A 20874-nucleotide genomic window follows, 5' to 3' on the forward strand; every position below is an offset into this window, starting at 1 on the left:
CTCTGCTTATGCCTCTTCCCTGTGCCACATGGAAGGGTGTGTGGAGTGAGATGAGGTGCCGTGGAGTCGGATGCTTTTGCACCCAGATCACTCTCGGGGTGTTCTCCATACAGTTATGACCCATGTGTGGGGCCTGGAAAGAGCAGACGCGCATTGAGCTGGGGCAGTGCTACTCCAGGTCTGGTGGGTGCATCTCTCCATGTCAGCTGCACAAAAAGGACACCTACAGAGAGTGTCTGCAGTGTGAAGGAAGCCCTGGTTTCATGGCTGTAATGGAACCTCGCTGACAGGGACCGGAACGGGGCTCTGAGTGGTCCCAGCAACTGATGCAGAAACTCAGTAGCTCTGTGTGAAAAGACCTAGTGTTCTGTGTAGAAGCCACAGGCTCATCTGCTTCTATGATGAAGGCTGGGGACAAACCTGTGAGTATCCCCTCCTGCCTGCCAGCGGAAGGATAAAAGTGAGCTGAAGTGGGGATGTATTATTAGCATATTCCTCCCTTTTTATCCCCCTGTGGTTGGCTTTCCCACAGGAAGGCCTGAAATCTTAGATGATACATGTCATCACATGGCTTCTTCAATAGATGAATGGATTGTTTTCCACACAGCACAGCTTATAAACAATATGATGGGATGAATGTCAGGAGGTTCCCCACTGCACTCCATGAGCAACAAAGCAGTTAGAGTCTGAAGAGTTTATATGGCTCCCAGGTGCTATATGACGGCCATGTTCCATCAGAGGGAAGGGGATACATTATGGGGGTGGTGATTTTGTCATCCTTGACTTTTTCATGCAGTCTAATTTTGCTCTCATTATTCTCAGATGATTGTGTTTTGTCAATATAACCTTTGGCTCCAACTACATGAAGGAATGAATGAAAGGAGAAATATTTGGGCAGGAAAGAACTTGGACAGCTGATGGCTACAGCTCTTGGAAAAAACTGCACCATAAGAAAGGAGAGGCATTTGTTTTAAGAGTTAACTCCTTGTACATGCCTCTAAACCAGCAGGTCCCAAACTGAGTTTCCTGAATCAGTGGCAGTACATGGAGTACTGGGTGATGGTCTTCAGAGAACTGGCAGATCCCACGGTCCTTTAAAGACCGCTAAAATTATATAAATGCGTTTCTAGTACTACCTTTCTTTGTAAGCATTTGGTGGACCTGCCACACAAATGTTACCTGATCCTGAATGGGAGGGGAAAGGATCAATTTTTGTAAGATGAGGCCCACATAATGAAATGTTTGAGAAACCCTCAGCTAAAGAGAACAGAAGGCAAAAGCTTCTGCAATGCTGCCATCTGTTGACTGTGAAGAATTTAGTCTCCTATTAGAGACACCATAGTTTGGACTGTGTTAGAAAAGGGATTTAAAATGGGACATACTTTCCTGGTTTTTTTCCCAAAGGCAGTTTTTCCCCAATCAGTGTAAAAATTCATACACACTTTGTTTTTTTACTATTTGAACATTTAATGTAGTGGTTGTTTGACTTCTTTAAACATTTTTAAATAAGAAATCTCCAGATTTAGAGTGTGACTTAAAGTAATGCTAGACAATGATGGGACTGAGTAATAGCTCTTCAAAAATACTATCTACATACCCAAACTTGGCAAAGAGATCCTTACAAGATTTGGTCCAATGGATGGTTTTTGTTTTTGTTTTTTGCTTTCAGGTAATTTTTAACTATTGGGTTTAGGGTAATTTTTAGTCATTCACAGCTCAACTGAAATTCTGATGCACTGTGCTCCTCCAGCTGGTGGTTGTTGGTGCAACATGCAGTCCCTAAGCACACATGCTTGTTTTGGGAGCACCCAGGGGAGAGCAAAGGGAAGCAGCAGCAGATGCTTACAAGCCTGAATGACAGGAGGGGTTGGGTATGTACAAGCTTGACAGTGTTTGTGAGCCAAGTGTACCCAAACTGACTGGTGGAGGGGGAAAATTAGACCTACGTAAGCCTCCCTGATGGTGGTGGTGGGGGAGATACGGAGTCTGCGCACATGGAAACCTGACAGTTCACACACATCTCATTGGGGAGGACGGGGACAAGCAACTTTGTACCACGACAGCCTGAAGTCTTCCCCTTAGAATGCCTGTGTCTCCATCCTCCCTTTCATTTCATCACAATGAGCTCCTGCTCCAAACACTTGCAACTACAAATGTTGTGGGTGAAAATGATCTGTTAACGGGCAGAAACACAAAAGCTGCAGAGTTGCGGTTGTGGTGTGTGGTCTGTTGGAGTGGTCAAACTAGTTACCCTAGCTATTGTTCTTATGGAGTCACTGCTGAATCAGGGTTTATGTTCACAATGTACTTGAGCATGTTGTGAAGTTTAACTACTTATGTCAAAGGAAAGCTCCTGTACTTAAAGTTAGGCAAATGTTTACAAGTCCTTTGCTGAACTGGAGTCTTAAGGGAAAACAAGAGAAGATTTTTATTGGGTCTCTGTTTTTTTAAAAAAATCTAATTAGTACAAATCACTACTGCTGTAGGTTGCTATTTTGTAGAAATAAATATTTATTTATAAATATTATAAAACCTCTGAAAAAATAAATAAAAGCAATACATTAATATTGTGAATAAATATAAATGGATCAACATAAAAACACTTTTACAAATCCAGTAAAATGATCTGAAAATCTTTTCACAGTTCAGGAAAAGAATATATATTTGCACTAGTTTAAAATTTCAGAGTGCCTAATTATAAGTGACCTAGAAACTGGGGTATTCTTCTTTCTTTGTTATCCTTGCCACAAAATACACCTCCAGAAGTTTCCCTTGCTTATGAGTCCATGTCAGGATCTTTCCATGCGACTGTCGTTCCAGGCAGCTTGTGAGGGTATTTTGCATGAGATGTAGGCAGAGGTGAAAGTAAGGCGGTCCGGTCCGAAATACTGGCACTAGCCGGTACACGGTGCCATACCAGATCGGCTTCCTGAGGCTGGCCATTTAAAGGGTCTTGGGCTCCTGGCAGCGGCCGGAGCCCAAGGCCCTTTAAATTGCCGCCAGAGCCCTGCTGCCAGAGCCGCTGGGTAGCGGAGGCAGCTCAGGCCATGATTTAAAGGGCCCTTTAAATCCCCACCGAAGCCCCTGGCCACCGCCGCTATACCGGGGGCTCTGGCAGGGGGCTCGGATAGCGATTTAAAGAGCCTGGGGCTCCAGCCTATGCAGGGAGCCCCAGGCCCTTTAAATCTCCACTAGAGCCCCAAGCCCCGGAGTAGCGGAGGCAGCCGAGAGCCCCTGGGGCTCTGTCGTCGATTTAAAGGGCCCGGGGCTCCACTGCGGTAGCAGCGGACGGAGCCGCAGGCCCTTTAAATCACCCCGAGCTCTGGCACACGCAGCCGCCTCTGCAGCTGGTCACCCGGGATTTAAAGACGTGGGATTTAAAGGCTGGGCCTCTTCTGGTTGAGGCCACACCTCTTCCGGTTGAGGCCCTATCCCCTGCTCAGGACTGTGGCATACTGGTAAGTCCTTTAAGTTACTTTCACCCCTGGAAGTTGGAAATCTGTTGGAGGATCTCGTGGATGGCCACTTTGGCAGTCTCTTTCCGGGTTTCTCTGGGCTATTTTCAGCAAAATCTTCTGTTTAACATTTTCTCATGTGAATAAATCAGTCTGGTAATGGCAATGAGGCTATAAATAGTGCAGTTGAAGTTTGGCAGTTTGCTTAATTCAAGATGGACTGAGAGGAGTCTCGAAAGCTGCTGATTCGAGAATCAATTTAGAGACGAAGGACTCCAGTGGAGGTGAAGTTTCATTCAGCTGTTTTCATAGCATCATTACTGGAAGCATCACGTGCTGGAATGAAAAAGGGGAATGGTTCAAACATGGAGAAATTCAAATGCCAAATAGAGGCCATCTTTTTCTAACCAGATGTCAAATCCTAAATCCTGAGCCTTAGTGCACTTGTCATCTTATCACAATTTGTTGTTACTAAAGCTGTTGAATTTAGCGGTAACCAAAAGAAAGAAAAGCAGAATAAGAACCCTCGGCCATCCCTATGTGCAAAATGAGCTGATGGGATAGAAGAGTGTGAACACAGACCCCCCGTTTTCTGGTGTCCTAACTGGAACGTTGTCTAACGAGGCAGTTGTTGAAAGGGGGCTTCTCACTGTTCTTTTCTATTTGGCATAGTTAGTTATCACTTAATAATATTTTGTCTTTAGTTAGCAGTTATGATATATTTGTATATTTTTCATATAGAATATTGTGTGTGGTAGAGAAGCACTAAATTATATGCTACTGTGAAAAGATTTGAGCACTCATTTGAAATAGCTGTATGCATAAAATTACTGTGGGAGAAAGATTGGGCCCGACGTATTAGGAGTTATAACCCTATCAGCCATCTTTCACCAGCTGTTTTATTCAAATAATATTATTTGAGTTTTTCTAGGAAAAAAGAAAAGATGGTACCTTCATTTTCAAGTCTCTTGGTGAGTTTGTTGAGCATGAGGAAACATGTGGATATTTCCACACGGATGATCTCCCAGGCACACCGGCTGTATTGCTTTTCTTTCAGGAAATCCTCTATTGTCTGGAAGTATCTCTTCAGTTTGAGGCTGGTGAGCAGGAGGTTCTCATTTCCTGGGTAGGTTACCTCCTTTTCCATCTCAGCACTCAAACACGTCTCCAGCTTCTCAATCTGCTGGTGAAGTCCATTTTGGAATTCCTTTATGGAAGTCCCATTCCAGGCAGCTTGGGTGAGATTGTTGTTAAAGATATGGAAGAGCTCTTGAAGGATCTGCTGGATGGCTACCTTGGCATTCTCTTGGTGGGACAGTCGGAGCTTGAGGATATCTCTGGGCTTGGAAGCTGTCCCTTCATTTAGACATTGGAAGGGAAAGTTGCCACCCATTTTCTCCAGACGCTCTAAACTCTCACTGTTCATTCTGGTTTGTAGAACATGCAGCCTGTTACAGTCCAGACATGAGATTTCACTGGAGAAGAGCAGCACGAGGCAACATTGCAGCAATGACCTGCTGATCATGATGATGTCTTAGATTCCCTGTGTTTGTGTAGAACTTGAGCAACTGGTGTCTGTTCAAGGTCTTCTGTAAACTTTTGTGTTTTCGACCCATGTCTCTGAATTTAAGCATTCTGTCGGAAAAGATTTTTCTTTCATCACTTTCTACTTTTCAAGGTTTTTTCTGCTTGAGGTTTTTACTTTTGGTTTCCTTCTTTTTAGTTAGTGGAAGCGAACAAGTCATTAGAAGAACCAAATCACAGTTGGTAACTACTTTAATATTACTGAACCCCAACATTTCTTTCCTTCGGTCCCCCCTGTCCTCTTAGATAACGAAAATGTAAAGAGTAAGAAGAATATGATGATGACCAGTGTCATCCAGTTACAGGTTAGAGTAGGGACCTGTCTGTCTGCTCCCAAGTTCCTGTAGTTATCACTGCTAGGCAGGTCTGAATGTCTGTCACATCAGCAAGACTATCCATGCTTTTAAGTGATACCAATGAATTTTGGCAGATGGGGGGAACTACTGCAGAGCTTCTTTTTGTTAGACTCTGCAAATAACAGCAGTGAAGTGATGTGTAAAGCTGCTGTTCCTTCACTTTGCCAGCAGGTGGAAAACTTTCCCTTTCTGGTGTGGCACTCAAAATCAGAAAAGCCTGCTATGCTCTGGCTGTCTCATTCCTTCCTTCCAGCCTTTGAGAGGGAGTAATACTATAGGGACCTCTTAATATTTGATAAGCCTGGAAAGAATTCCTGTGGGAGATTGGGGCCAGAGAAGTCTCTATTAATCTCTTGCAATTTCCTGGCCATTTGAAATATGAGAGATGAAAAACCATGTGTGTAGGCCAATACCAGAGGATGGACAGATAGCACTGAGAAACTGTGAGGTTTACTTAAGAACCTGATACCAGTTGTGAAAAGCCCAAGGAACAGGTACAGTTGAAGGGTGTGAACATGCTGTCTTCTCGGGCACTTCTGAGTAGTTCCCTGTGATGTAGTGTAGTGACATGGAAGGGAGTTTTCCGAAAAGATTGTGTGGCTGGTAATAAATATGCTAGAGCGACTGACATAAATGAATGTCACTTTCTAATGTGTTTGCCTTTTCACCATTCAAGCTTCATTCTTTTTTCAATGTGCATTTCACTGAGCTTGGACATTGAAATTCAAGTGGGCTGATGAGTGAAGTTTGCATCCTGTCGCAAGTTTCACTTTCTGTTTTTCATACCATAGCACTAGGCTGTCATGTTGGAGTTTCCATCAGTGAAGGGGAATGGTTTTCAACCCAAAAATTGAAAAGGAATGTTTTCATATTAAATTTAAAGAAGGAAAAGAAGAAAACATGACCATATTTCTCTTCCTGTCACTTCTTTTACATCTCCCTCTCCCATCACCTTGAGCACTTTTTAAAATCATAACCTAGAGTTTTACCTAAACGATTCGGAAATGTCACTTTAAAGAATGCAGTTTATTGTACATAAGTATACCATATAAGGGAGCCAATCATACCAGAGGCGCTGCACCCCAATCTTGCATTTACTCCACTGGGAGTTCTGTGTGTGCATTTCCTGGCAAGCTGAAGCTTCAGGAAGCTTCAATCTGCTGGTGAAGTCCGTTTTGGAATTCCTTTATGGAAGTCCCATTCCAGGCAGCTTGGGTGAGATTGTTGTTAAAGATATGGAAGAGCTCTTGGAGGATCTGCTGGATGGCTACCTTGGCATTCTCTTGGTGGGACAGTCGGAGCTTGAGGATATCTCTGGGCTTGAAAGCTATCCTTTCATTTAGACATTGGGAAGGAAAGTTGCCACCCATTTTCTCCAGACGCTCAAAACTCTTGCTGTTCATTCTGGTTTGTAGAACATGCAGCCTGTTACAGTCCAGACATGAGATTTCCCTGGAGAAGAGCAGCACGAAGCAAAATTGCGGCAAACTCCTGCTGATCATGATGATGTCTTAGATTCCCTGTGTTTGTGTAGAACTTGAGCAACTGGTGCCTGTTCAAGGTCTTCTGTAAACTTTTGTGTTTTCGACCCATCTCTGAATTTAAGTAGGAATTTAAGGATTCTGTAGGAAGAGATTTTTCTTTCATCACTTTCTACTTTTCAAGCTTTTGCCTGCTTGAGGTTTTACTTTCATTTTCCTCCTTTCTATTTAGTGGAAGCGAACAAGTCATTGGAAGAACAAAATCACAGTCATTACCTTTTTTTAGAAGAAAGAATCCCTATATTTCTTTCCTTAGGGCCCCCCACTCCACCCTCTTAGATAAAGAAAATTTAAAGGTAAGAAGAGTGATGCTTAACTGTTTCATCCAGTTACAGGTTAGAGTAGGGACCTGTCTGTCTACTCCCAAGTATCTGTAGTTAGTAGTGCTAGGCAGAACTAAACATCTGTTAAATCAGTAAGTTACATCAGCAAGACTATCGGTCTTATGAGAGAGCAAAATCCCTGTGTGTAGGGAATACCAGAGGATGGATATAGGGCACTGAGAAACTGGGAGGTTTACTTAAGAAACTGATAACTGAAAATACTGTTCCAGAGTAGCAGCCGTGTTAGTCTGTATTTGCAAAAAGAAAAGGAGGACTTGTGGCACCTTAGAGACTAACAAATTTATTTGAGCACAAGCTTTCGTGAGCTACAGCTCAATTTGTTAGTCTCTAAGGTGCCACAAGACCTGCTTTTCTTTTTGAAAAGACTGTATGGTTGGTAATATGCTAGAGTGACTGACATAAATGAATGTTACTTTCAAACGTGTTTCCCTTTTCACCATTCAAGCTTTATTCTTTTTTTCAATGTGCATTTCACTGAGCTTGGGCATTGAAATTCAAGTGGGCTGATGAGTGAAGTTTGCATCCTGTCGCAAGTTTCACTTTCTGTTTTTCATACCAGAGCACTAGGCTGTCATGTTGGAGTTTCCATCAGTGAAGGGGAATGGTTTTCAACCCAAAAATTGAAAAGGAATATTTTCTTATTAATTTTAAAGAAAGAAAAGAAGAAAACATGAACAGATGACAAAACCAAAAGGTTCTAAAAGAAATCACAGGGGGAAGACCCACAGGACATTTGGGCAAGTGGAAGGAAGGGGATGAACTGGCCAAAGCCAGGTTATGTGAGCTGGAGGAGAATGCTCTGTTCTTGTGCATATAAGTGATGCATTGCAACAGAAGGATGTTGGATGACCCCAAGTGATTCTGATACAGGCTCATAGAATGGTCTGGTGTGTTTAGGAAACTGAAACAGGGAATTGCGGATAAGGTTTACAGTTTTTGTTCCATTTTCTGTATTTCCGAGTGATTAATTAAAGAGCAATAGTGTGTTAGAATCCTGTGCAAAGTGTCTCCGTATTATAATCTACACGTACTACATGGCCCCTGGAAGAGGTAAACACCTCTGGGTATATTTCTGGGAGAGGACATGTTAAAGCACATTCTGAGTTTCAAAGACTTCCCAGCTGACATGTTGGATGAGCCCCGCCTTGTAACGCCGTCAGGCTGAAGTTGTCAGCAGGCAGGATTGAACCTTGGACATTTGAACCTTAGTGTGTGAGCTTTGACTGTGTGAACATGTGATAATGCCTCTTAAGCCAGGGTTGTAGCAGACTCCTCAGTCTCTAAATGGTTCCGGTGTAAGTAGAGGGTGACGGAGCACCACACCATCCAGGCACGGGTTGTATATTTCCCCTCGCTGAGGAAGCCCAAGCCAAGCTTCAGAGACTTCCCAGCTGATATCCCAGCTAGGGTGACCAGACAGCAAGTGTGAAAAATCGGGGCAGGGGATGAGGGGTAATAGGCACCTATTAGATACGACAAAGCTCCAAGTATGGGGACTGTCCCGATAAAATCGGGACATCTGGTCACCCTAATCCCAGCTGCCCAAAAATGACACTTTAAAAGGTTGTCTGGGGCAACTGCATGCAGCCTGGAGCAGCCCTGGGAAATACTACTTAGCACTGAAAAGATGGGGACAGAGAATCTAATGGGACCAGAGCTGAGAGAGATGCTGCAGATCTCTGTGTCTGGAGAGACCTTTTTGATCGGTGCAGAAACCATAGAATCTGCTGAGTGTGGAGATGGAACAACAGCCACTTCCATGAGGAAGTCTACGGACAAACCCACCCCTCCTTCTTCCTGCCCCCGAGTGGAAGTATATAGGAGAATCTCAGAGAGAGATAATAACATTTTTTTCCTCTCTTTTAAGAAGTGTGAGCTGGGCTTTCCCACAGGCATGGCTGCTCCTTATGATAGGGGTGATATTGTCAGAGCTCAGCTGAACATTGCATTCAGCATTCCCCTTCTTTTATTAAAGGTGTGATGGAATGAAGGGGAATAGTTTTCCCCCAGAGCTGAATGGGTTTGGGGTTGTTAGACTTTGTCAGAAGAATTCCATAGTTTTCGTGGGCAGTAACTGACTGACGCATTCCACCCAATGGGGAAATGTGTTTTAGAGGTGACAAAGAGAAACTTTGATAATTCTAATACAGAATGCCCCATTCCTGCTCTCATTATTCACATGTAATTGGTGTGTGTTAAGGGGTGCATGCACTCTTGCTTAGTGGGGGAAAGGGCACCAATCTAGCCTCTTCCAACACAACTGCCTACTACACCAAACACCCAAATTGACAAGTTTTTGGGGGGACAAGTAACCTGGTACAAAGTAGAATGGTAAAAGGTGGGAGAATTCAGGTGTGGTGTGTGGGCTGTTTGAATCGAAAGGCTAATTATCATTCTGTAAGGATTATTTTTAAAATGGAATTAGTGCGAATTGGGACACTGATTCATCAATGTATTGAAGCATGTTCCCAACTGGAAGCACGAACATGAGCGGGATGGCTCACCTACTTTAAGTTAGTCACATGCGTAAGTACTCTCTGGAATTGGGGTTTTCAGGCTGAACACTTACAGGGGTTTTTTTATTCTCCTTTTCTTTCTTTTTGGTTCAATCGGTATTTTATTCAAATCATTACTGGTATAGGTTGCCATTTTATACAAAATAATTATTTATTGGTAAGTAACAAATATCTATGATAAATACATAAATAAGAACAATAAATAAATTATAGATTGACATAAATGCCCTGTTTCCTCTAATGTCTCTCTTCATTTCGACATTAGAGGAAAATTATGCACATCTTTTCTGTTGGAAAGTTTTTCCAGTTCACATTTGTTATGCTGTTGTACTGTGATAAAGCTGCATGTTACGTTTCAGAGATGATATTTGATCAGAGAAGAGTTGAACGATAGAGCAAACACATAATGTCAACAATGTTTAAGGTCTAACCCTTTCTTAATTTTCTTGTAACTTTTTTGCATCGATATCCTTCGTTTACAATTTAAATTTTGAGTGAGCGTATTGCACAATACAAGGTCAAGTAGTATGGAGTCTTAGAAGTCTTAGACATCACTGTGGGAAGGATCAGTAGAGAGGAGGGAATCCACCGCACGGTACAATTTCATCCAACTTTTTTAACCTCTGTAGTCGCTGCAACCTCAGCTGGAGTGAAATGAGATTTGGTTGAAACACAAAGGAAAAAATACAATAGAAAATTTATGAATGTCAATCTTTTCTGCATCTCATAATCTTACAAGTCTTACGCTATGTTCATATTTCTTATAAATGTCTCTAGGAAACTTCTCAAGCTGTGGTATAGGATGAGGACAGATTAATAAATAGCGGCCATGCTCATAATAGAAACATACTACATGTATAGAAGTCAGAGTACTTTGGGGGTATCATTATTTGATGAGCAAAGTACTGGTGAGGTGGCTAAGGATTCCAAATATATGTACTTTGTTGCATGGTCTGCCAATTATGCAATACATAAGATCACCTGATATGTGGGAGATTATGAAGAATCGCAAACCAAAATGAGAGTTGAAAAAATAAATCCATGTCATTGCAAATCCATTTCCAGGACAGGACAGGAAGAGCCTGAAGCTGCTGCCAAGGAAATCAGTTGTGATTTGGCCACTGACCCTGTAGAAGAAGGATCAGGCCCTATATAAGCAGAGTTATAAGATATCCGCTATCTCTGTTCACCTGTATAATAGACACTAATGTTTAATTCATTTACTCCAAGGAAAAGATTTGTACTGTACCTTAGTTACTCAGCCGTCGAGTGAGTTTGTCAATCAGTACAAAACATCTGGGTATTTCCATGCGAATGATCTCCCAGGCACACAGGCTGTATTGCTTTTCTTTCAGGAAAGCATCTATCCCCTGAAAGTATTGTTTCACACTCCGACTGGTGATCTGGAGGTCCTGACTTTCCGGGTTGGTTAACTCCTTCTCCATCTGTGCTCTCAAACATGCCTCCAGCCGCTGAATTTGCTGGTAAAGGCCATTTTGGAACCTGACTATGGAAGTGGCATCCCAGGCACTTTGGGTGAGGTTTTTGGTAAAGATGTTGAAGATCTCTTGGAGGATCTCTTGAATTACCACCTTGGCATTCTCCTTCTGGGCCACTGAAAGTTGGACAATATCCTGGGTGGGCTTGAAAGCTGCCCTTTCATTTATGCATTGTGAGGGGAAATTTCCGCTGCTTTTCTGCAGAAGCTCTAAGCTCTCTTTGTTCACTTTGTTCTGCTGGAAGTGAAGCATGGTACAGAGCCGAGATGAGATTTCAGTGGAGAAGAGCAGTATGAGGCAAATGTGCAGCAAAAACCTGGTGGTCATGATGATGTCTATACGCTCCTTTGCTTTGTGTGGAACCTTGAGCCTGGAGTTCGTTGAGGGTCCTAGGTAGACTGCTGTGTCTTTCCTTTTTGTCTCGGAATTTAAGTATTTGGTTGGAGAATGTTTCTTTGATCATTTTCTGTTTACAAGATTTTCCTTCTTGAAGGTTTCAGAATTTTTCTTTCTGTTCTTCTTGCTGTTTTCTAGTTCTTTTACCACATTTCCTTTTTCTTTCTTTCTTTCTTTCTTTCTTTCTTTCTTTCTTTCTTTCTTTCTTTCTTTCTTTCTTTTTGTGTGTGCGTGAAAGTGACCACCCCTGACATACAGGCATTTTGTCATATTTTAATTTCTGTAATTGAAGAAGGTCAACCACAATTCCACAGTGGTACAGAAAAGACCTCCAATTGGTCAGACAGTGCACTTGCCATTCATTACCTCCTTCATTTGAGAGACAGAAATTGTTTAGGAATATTTAAAGTTCGCTAGGCATTGAAGAAGTAAATGTCGGCGAAAAGGGTTAGGTCTCCCAAAAATATTGGCAAATCTCAACTTTAATGATTTCCTCTGTTTTGAAGTCACATTTAAAATCTAGACAGCACAAACTATTGGCATCTTCCTTCTGTGAAACCATAAGAGAGAGAGTGCTCTGAGAAAATGACACCTTAACTCATTGTTATATCCAGGTCTTAATATACGCAGTGGAGCTGAGGAATAGATGAAGCTGAAAGGTGTGAAAATCATGTCCTGTTGATCACTCCAAGTAGCTGACAGGAGCAAAAAATTGAAAAGAATTCATAGAACAGGATGAGCAATTAATATACGCATTGCATCCAAGAGTGCTAAAGGAATTGGCGGCCGTGATTGCAGAGCCATTGGCCATTACCTTTGAAAACTCGTGGTGAATGGGGGAAGTCCAGGGTGACTGGAAAAAGGCTAATGTAGTGCCAATCTTTAAAAAAGGGAAAAAGGAAGATCCTGGGAACTACAGGCCAGTCATCCTCACCTCAGTCCCTGGAAAAATCATGGAGCAGGTCCTCAAGGAATCAATCCAGAAGCACTTACACGAGAGGAAAGTGATCAGGAACAGTCAGCATGGATTCACCAACGGAAGGTCGTGCCTGACTAATCTAATCGCCTTCTATGATGAGATTACTGGTTCTGTGGATGAAGGGAATGCAGTGGATGTATTGTTTTTTGACTTTAGCAAAGCTTTTGACACAGTCTCCCACAGTATTCTTGTCAGCAAGTTAAAGAAGTATGGGCTGGATGAATGCACTATAAGGTGGGTAGAAAGTTGGCTAGATTGTCGGGCTCAACAGGTCGTGATCAATGGCTCCATGTCTAGTTGGCAGCCGGTATCAAGTGGAGTGTCCCAAGGGTTGGTCCTGGGGCCGGTTTTGTTCAATATCTTCATAAATGATCTGGAGGATGGTGTGGATTGCACTCTCAGCAAATTTGCAGATGATACTAAACTAGGAGGAATGGTAGATACGCTGGAGGGCAGGGATAGGATACAGAGGGACCTAGACAAATTGGAGGATTGGGCCAAAAGAAATCTGATGAGGTTCAACAATGATAAGTGCAGAGTCCTGCACTTAGGACGGAAGAACCCAATGCACCGCTACAGACTAGGGACCGAATGGCTAGGCAGCAGTTCTGCGGAAAAGGACCTAGGGGTGACAGTGGACGAGAAGCTGGATATGAGTCAACAGTGTGCCCTTGTTGCCAAGAAGGCCAATGGCATTTTGGGATGTATAAGTAGGGGCATAGCCAGCAGATCGAGGGACGTGATTGTTCCCCTCTATTCGACATTGGTGAGGCCTCATCTGGAGTACTGTGTCCAGTTTTGGGCCCTGCACTACAAGAAGGATGTGGATAAATTGGAGAGAGTCCAGCGAAGGTCAACAAAAATGATTAGGGGTCTGGAACACATGACTTATGAGGAGAGGCTGAGGGACCCGGGATTGTTTAGTCTGCAGAAGAGAAGAATGAGGGGGGATTTGATAGCTGCTTTCAGCTAGCTGAGAGGTGGTTCCAAAGAGGATGGTTCTAGACTATTCTCAGTGGTAGAACAGGACAGGACAAGGAGTAATGGTCTCAAGTTGCAGTGGGGGAGGTTTAGGTTAGATATTAGGAAAAACTTTTTCACTAGGAGGGTGGTGAAACACTGGAATGCGTTACCTAGGGAGGTGGTAGAATCTCCTTCCTTAGAAGTTTTTAAGGTCAGGCTTGACAAAGCCCTGGCTGGGATGATTTAATTGGGGATTGGTCCTGCTTTGAGCAGGGGGTTGGACTAGATGACCTCCTGAGGTCCCTTCCAGCCCTGATATTCTATGATTCTATGATTCTATAGTAACACATGCTAGAGAGGTACCCACGTGAATGACTATGATTTACAAAGTGGTCAGAAGGAGGTTATGCAGAGAAGTCACATTATATGTTTTTTACCAAGTGTGTCCTGGAATGAAAGAATTCAAATATTTTTTTAAAAAATGAAATTCAGTGTTCACCATTTTTGCTGGTTCCTTCTCTTTTAATATTGCCTTCCCTTGGGCTTGGACAGGGAAATTCTTCTCGTTTGTTTAATTCTCTTCACTTCCTGTGGACACGTTTCATTTTCTGGATCTCAAGCCCTAGCACTGTTGTTGTGGAGTCTCCATCATGGCAGGGAAATCTGTTTTAATTCAAGAAGAAAACTATTTTCACTGAAATTAAAAAAGAAAAATCACATGAAGAAAGCATGAAAACATTTTTGTGCATATTAATTTTAGTTAGAGTCTCCCAAGTCTTCCTGCACTTTTATTAGAAATTTGAGATTTTTAGCTTTAAATTTTTGAAAGACACCCTGCAAAGCAGAGAAAGCAGACTTACCGCAGCCCCCAGGTTGTAATGGGCTCTGCTCCCCATTCTTCCATGACTTTCCAGGGGTGTTGGGCATCTGTATTCCACATCCGGGTGAAATCCCAGGGGAAGATGTTGCAGGGTACTGAAAGCAAATGACCAAAACTGCAAACCCAGGATATGAATGAGACCATGCTTTTGGTCGCTCTTATTGAAGTTTCACACCCCCAGCAGGCATTGTTTCAGCCTGGGGCAGCCCTGACAGGGTGACTGTAATGGAACCACGCTGATAGGGACCGGAAGGGAGGTCTGACAAAGCCCTGGAAGTGATGCAGACACTCAGGGGCTCTGTTTGGAAAGATTTTGTGTTCTGTGCAGAAGCCATCGTGTCATCAGTTTCCCCAGCTTTCATCACAGAAATCATTTCCTCCTGCCTGCTAGTGGAATGAAAAGGGGGAGCTTAAGTGGGGATGTATTGGTGGTGTTTTCCTTCCTTTTGTCCACCTGTGGTTGGCTTTCCCACAGGAAGACCTAAAGTCATAGATGATGGATAACACTAAATGGCTCTTAAGTAGATTAAAAGCTTCTTCCACGCAGCACAACTTCAAAACAATGTGATAGAATGATTGTCAGGCAGTTCTCCTCTGCACGATAGGGGTAGTGAAGAAGTTAGACTTTAAAGAAGAGTTCGTATGGTTCCCAGGTGCAATGTGACCAGGTCAAGGCCCCTCTTCAGCCACTCCCCAAAATTGAGGTTCTGTTTCAGCATGTAGCTGTGGATATTCTGGGTCCTTTCCCTAAGAAGACACCCAGAGGAAAGGTGAACACACTGACTTGCAGGGCCGCAAGGGCAGGGCCAGCACCACCTCTGGCCACAAATTTCATAAAGATGTGTCCAGCTACTGAAGATCTAATCCTCCCAGAAGAAATGGAAGAGTTTCATGGTGAGACGTTCTATACCTCGTGGGAACAGCCTACACCTCCATTTTCATCCTTATAATATGATTGCAAAGTTTGTTGTGTCGGGTGTCTTTGGAAGACTCAAGATGCACTGAGCATTGTGGTCATAGTGATGTGATAGTAATTGTTGTTACTGCAGTGTTATAGTAATGTTATAGGTTCTAATTCCATGTCTAGAGTTGTGAGGCTGAAAATGTGTCTTCATGGCTTAAAACTCTCCAAGAACAGTGAGGCAGTTCACGCCTCATCAGGGCATGTACGGGAGAAACCCAGCCCAGCCTCACAGGAACAAAGGATGCTGGCCTAGACAGCAACAAAAGAATCTGTTGGACTCTCCAGTGAGTCTCCGCCCCCCGTTCCTGTGGACAGTTTGGGACTGCGATGGGGTAATGCTCACCTGACTTTGAAGTGGTGGGCGGGGGACAAAGCCAAGAGGGAAGAAATAACATGATAAAAGGGAGAGATGTTTGCCATGCTCTTCCTCTCTCTTCCAGCTACATCTACAGCCACCACACCAAGCCACTGAAGGGCTGATAATAGGGGAGAGCCTGGCTGGGGAGCAACCCTCGCAGAAGACATGCAACATGTTCATGGACTCTCATTGTGATTGTGATATGTATTCACCCAATAGTATACACAACTCCTTCTGTCCACCAAAGTACCATTGCTCCGAGATGGAGTTCCTACAGCAATGGAAAACCCCTTCTGTTGCTGTAGTCTGTCTACACTACACACTTACAACAGCATAGTTACAACACCATAACTATGCTGCTATAGTGCCCAGGGTGTAGACATGGCCTGAGTTCAAGCAAGGCACTGTTGGTATCCATCAGCCGCTGAAAGGGGTCATGTGTGGCCGGTGGGTGAAGAGCATGACCATAGACACACCCCTTATATGCACATGCAGTAGTGGTGGGCGGGGTGGGGTGGCCGTAACCCTCCAGGCAAGTGTGTGTCGGCCTGCACCAAAGAGAACATGTATTATTGTTGGTCTGTAGATGCAGCAATTGCCACTTGAGGGGCACTGTGAGAGTATGCTCCCAAGACTAGGAATGCCTTTAGCCTCTACCACTCAGGCAGTGCAGCTCCCCCTCCCACTCTTAGAGCCATAACTGAGTGCCACATGTGTGTATTTGTTCTAACATTGCATTGGCCATGAAGCATCACTTTATATTGTACATGCCACATTGTGACTGTCAGAGTATATTTCCTTTTGTCAAGATGTAACCACCTTATGTAAAATTGAGCAAAATGCTTTAAACGGGTCAGGCACATGATGTGAGGAAAATATACACGCTGAAACTGTGTTGTGGTTACAGACGTATGTCCCAGGCCGATTGCCCTCAGTCCTGCGTCTCAGGGTATACGACACTCTAGATCTGCTAGAAGCTGTACAAAGGGAGACTGTCTCTACAGTGTAAACAGGTGAAGTGGTCTAAGACATACTTGCTTTTCTTGGGCAAGATCTCATAAGGTCAGACGACATGTCCTTCCATTTTGCTCAGTTTTGCTGTGTAACAGAATGAAAGCCGGCACCTCCTAGAGCAGAAAACCTCCCAAGCATTTTAGAAACTAATCAGCCACTATATTAAGTCACACGTGCTACCCTCCCCTCCGTTTATGTCCAAAGCAGAATACAAGCAGAATAGCTGTACTGTGCTGAGAGCAGGGTGTGCTGGGAGGTCGCTACGCCCCTTGGACTCTGTCGTGCCTTTCTTAGCAACAGAATGGAGGGCTGTGGGTGTCGCCACTAGACAGGTCTGTGCTGCAGTAGGTGACAACCAAAGTATGAGGTGTATAGGAACCCATTTGTCTCTACCACTAGAGCACGAGTGCAGCTATTCCATGCCAACCCAGCAGGCTAAGGGGCAAAATAGTCCACCCAAAGCCAGATTTTTGAGCTTTGTTGAGAGGTGGCACCATTTGGCCCCATGTGTTCTGTATTTCTTGCCTCATTTCCTTGCTAAGGATATTTGCATATCATAATCTTCCCCTTTCTGTGACCTCATAACTTCCTTAGCGAGTTGTTTCTAATGTCATGAGCAGTGGTGACATGTGGTAGATAAGCAGCAGTAGATGACCTTAAAACGTACAATGCGTAGCATGTCCTCAAGCTTAAGGGGGAGAAAGCCTGTGTATGGATTTGTTCTTAATCTTTATTTACAGCCTTCTACCACATTTTCTGAATTTATTTGAACACATTGGATTAGAATGAACAATCCTGGATCCTTTGGAAATGAGGGTAATTTAATGACAAATAACAATGGAAACCAAGTGCTCCACCTAAAAAAAAAGTAATAACTTGGGAGTTCTCAGGACTAGGCAGATACAGGGCCAGAATAAGGTGTAGTGATCCTTTCCTCAAGTCTGGGTACATATCTAGCGCTCAAGATAATGTTAAAAGGTGCAGTCCAGGTACCCCACGCTACTACATTGCCCAAGGAAATGTGGTTCCCTAAGAAGGGGGCAAAGCTATGCACCAACTAGTGCATTCCAAGATAATACATAGTCGTCATCTTCCGCACAGAAGTACAATGTATATGCATGGTCATGAACAAAATGATGCTTGCTTGACTAATGGCAGAATTGTCAATTCCATATCCATGCCATCTTATTTTATCCTTTTGTCTGACCACTTTTCCTTGCCAAACTCTAAAGCAAAGATCAAGCAGAGTGCACGCTAGCTGTTCTAAAGCACCAAGGTAAACCAGTTGAATGTCAAAATTGCAAAACCGATACGGAGTGAGGCTAACCCAGATATGATCCCATATTTTATTGCATTTGATAACGTGCCACACAGAATTGAAAGTGGTGGTATATTACACTTTTATACAAACAAGTAGCATCATGGGTTTTCTATATTTCCCAAACTTGGATGACCTGCTGAGGGGGAAAATTGCTCTTATGAAACCACTAGAGTTTAGCATATCAAGTGTAGACACTTTACTTTGACAGAATGGGCAAGAAAAATATTGGCCTAGCCAAAGCATCGAAGCAACTTGATGTAACCTCTCTTCAAGCAGGCCATTTTAACTCTTCACTTTTACATACTATCTTCAGAGGCTTTCTGTAAACTCCCCGTCGGTAATGACTAAACTGGGAAAAGTCTAGGATAGAAAAAGCAGATGTAGATCATCCAAATAGACTGTTGTTGCCAAGTCTGTTGGCATCTACAGAAAACCAAGAAGGTCAGCAAGGCCAGGGCCGGCGCCGACTCTTCATGAAAAAAAAAATCCCATTTTTAGACCCACTCATGAGATTTTGGCTACTTTACACCTGAACCTGGAAGAAGCACACCTACTGATTTTGGGATCTGTTTTTGATTCTTAACCATGGAGCAAATTCATATCCCACCTGTCAAAAAACATGGAAAGCGAGAGAAATTTTTCCTGTGGTGGTTTCTTTTCCCAATTTTTAGTGTCTTTTTTCTTCATGTTCATCCCTGTATATTTATACAAGGCACCCAGTTTACTGTTCCACCATTTTTGTTTTGGGGAGGATGTTTTCTCCATTCTGCTAGACACTGTTATGTTTATTGTCCTGCTGTATGGGGAGATTTTGGCAAACCAGGAAAGCGCTTTAAACCACGATTGCTTATTGCATGTGTGTCATGTCAGCAGGCCGTAAAGTGGCCATGCAGCAGCCTCAGCTTGACCAAGGCTGGAGGGGTGGGGCATTTGGGTGCCATAGAAAGAGCAGCTCAACCCCGTGTCCTTCCTGATAAGAATCGTGTTGAAGTTGCTGATACATGCATTTTAGAAGAGCAGGATGTGCCCTCAGAAATGTTGAATAGGACCTTAAGGCTGCAAACTCTGGGAAAAACCCACACCTGGGTAATCAATAATCAGAAGAAAACCTCTTGCTTGACCCCTGAAACCGCTTGCTTAACAAGTTTTCTTTAAGGAACATGTCATTGTTTTATAATGTGTAAAATAAGGGGGAAAAGTTTGAGGTAGTGGGACTCTTCAGGACGGGACTCTCCCTCTGGATGTATTTTGTGTTCTCCAGCGGCAGATGTGCTGCCGCTGTGTCACTCGAGAGCCACACTCAGCTTGGATAATTATCAAGGGTTGGGGGTGTTTTACTAACCTGGTTGAGACTGAGTAAAGTTTAGCTTTAAGTGAAAGCACTCTTGTCTTGTTCTGTTTGTGCCAACCCATCTATCGTTCGGACGGCCGTGTCTCCCCTGATTTATTTCCTGACAGCAGCTCACACACAGTAAAAGTTACCAAGAGCTTTGGGTTGAAAGAACCCCGGGTAACACTGCCACCACCATAAAAACTGTTTCACAAAGCTAGAGGTTTTATAAAATGCCAAATGCTGTTGGGCTGTCCAGTCCATAAATAGCTTTTAGAAAATAACAGATCTTCTAACCAGGTCTAAATAATTATCTTCTAGATTTCCCTTACTCCTACTTTTCATCTAAGAATTATGGCACCACAACAAAATTCATGGCATATTTCCCACATCGTTTCTCCTCCTTTTCCTCTCTCTTGGTCTGTGTCAAGCTTGCCTGTACTTTTCCTTTTGAGGACAGCTTCATCTCCCTGTTAGACCAAAACTGTGCTAGATAACCAGTAAGGGCCATGAAATAAACCCCTTTAATCCTAATTTCCCTTGAGGGGCTTTCCAACCTTGGGGAGCTTTTTGGCTAAAAGACAAGCTCATCTTGGCCTTTATTCCTCTGAACTTCTGACAACGTGGCAACGCTTTTCATCACAACTCCTTTCACAAAAGAACAATTTCATATCTGGTGGCGTGATTGTTTTCAATTACTTGACTGTGTAGTCATGCAGGTGATGTGCCTGTGACTCCGCGACAACTGGAATCAAAGTGCACCACGTGGACAGAGAATCCTGCAGTAACTGACTGGAGAGCAGCAAAACAAAGGGGGATTAGCGAGAGACTGGCGTGCTGGAGTCTCCAAGAGGTGAAATTACAGGAGGCGGAGGAGCCTACGGCTTAACTGGTGGTCGCAAGGCCAGAGGGGGGCCGGTGGCCGCAAGTTTTGTGAAGCTGTTGTGCTAAATGAAGGTGGGGAGGTAGCTCCCTTTTATGGACAGCCAGTTAGATGTAAAATCCATTGTAGCAACTGTTCTCTACTTGCTTTACATGTAAAGGGGTAAAAAGTCTCTCTGCAAAGCATAAGTGAAAGGAAGTGAGTGCTCACCATGCTGGAACTTCTTAAAATGGAGGACAAACTCTCCCTTTCTCTGTCTGTCTGTCCTCCCAACTGGAGAGTTCGAGAAGGCAGCAGCTCTGCTGTCAGAAGCCTGGGGCCAGGTATGAAATATCATCAGTATCATACCTAGAAACTACTCATTTGAAACCCCAGATATCTACGTAGATCAGGAAATGTCTAGAAAGACGCAATTAGCTTTCTCTCTCTCTCTCTTTTTTGTTTTTAATATTTACCTTTTTTAAGAACAGGGCTGTATTTTTGGTGTCTTA

General features: G+C 43.4%; 2 protein-coding genes across 2 annotated transcripts; both read right to left on the reverse strand.

The window, feature by feature from the left end:
* Positions 1–3747: 3747 nt before the first annotated feature.
* LOC119566699 (interferon beta-like) lies at positions 3748–4992 on the reverse strand. Its single transcript, XM_037903094.2, has 2 exons — positions 4407–4992; positions 3748–3791 (listed from the first exon to the last, which is right to left on the reverse strand). Exons 1-2 carry the CDS (start codon positions 4978–4980, stop codon positions 3748–3750), a joined length of 618 nt encoding a protein of 205 aa, XP_037759022.1. The 5' UTR covers positions 4981–4992.
* Positions 4993–11046: 6054 nt separating this feature from the next.
* Positions 11047–12388, reverse strand: LOC119566700 (interferon beta-like). The gene has a single exon (XM_037903095.1). It carries the CDS (start codon positions 11620–11622, stop codon positions 11047–11049), a length of 576 nt encoding a protein of 191 aa, XP_037759023.1. The 5' UTR covers positions 11623–12388.
* Between the last annotated feature and the right edge of the window lie 8486 nt (positions 12389–20874).

The sequence above is a fragment of the Chelonia mydas genome, chromosome 5 (assembly GCF_015237465.2).
Source record: "Chelonia mydas isolate rCheMyd1 chromosome 5, rCheMyd1.pri.v2, whole genome shotgun sequence".
NCBI classification, from domain to species: Eukaryota; Metazoa; Chordata; order Testudines; family Cheloniidae; genus Chelonia; species Chelonia mydas.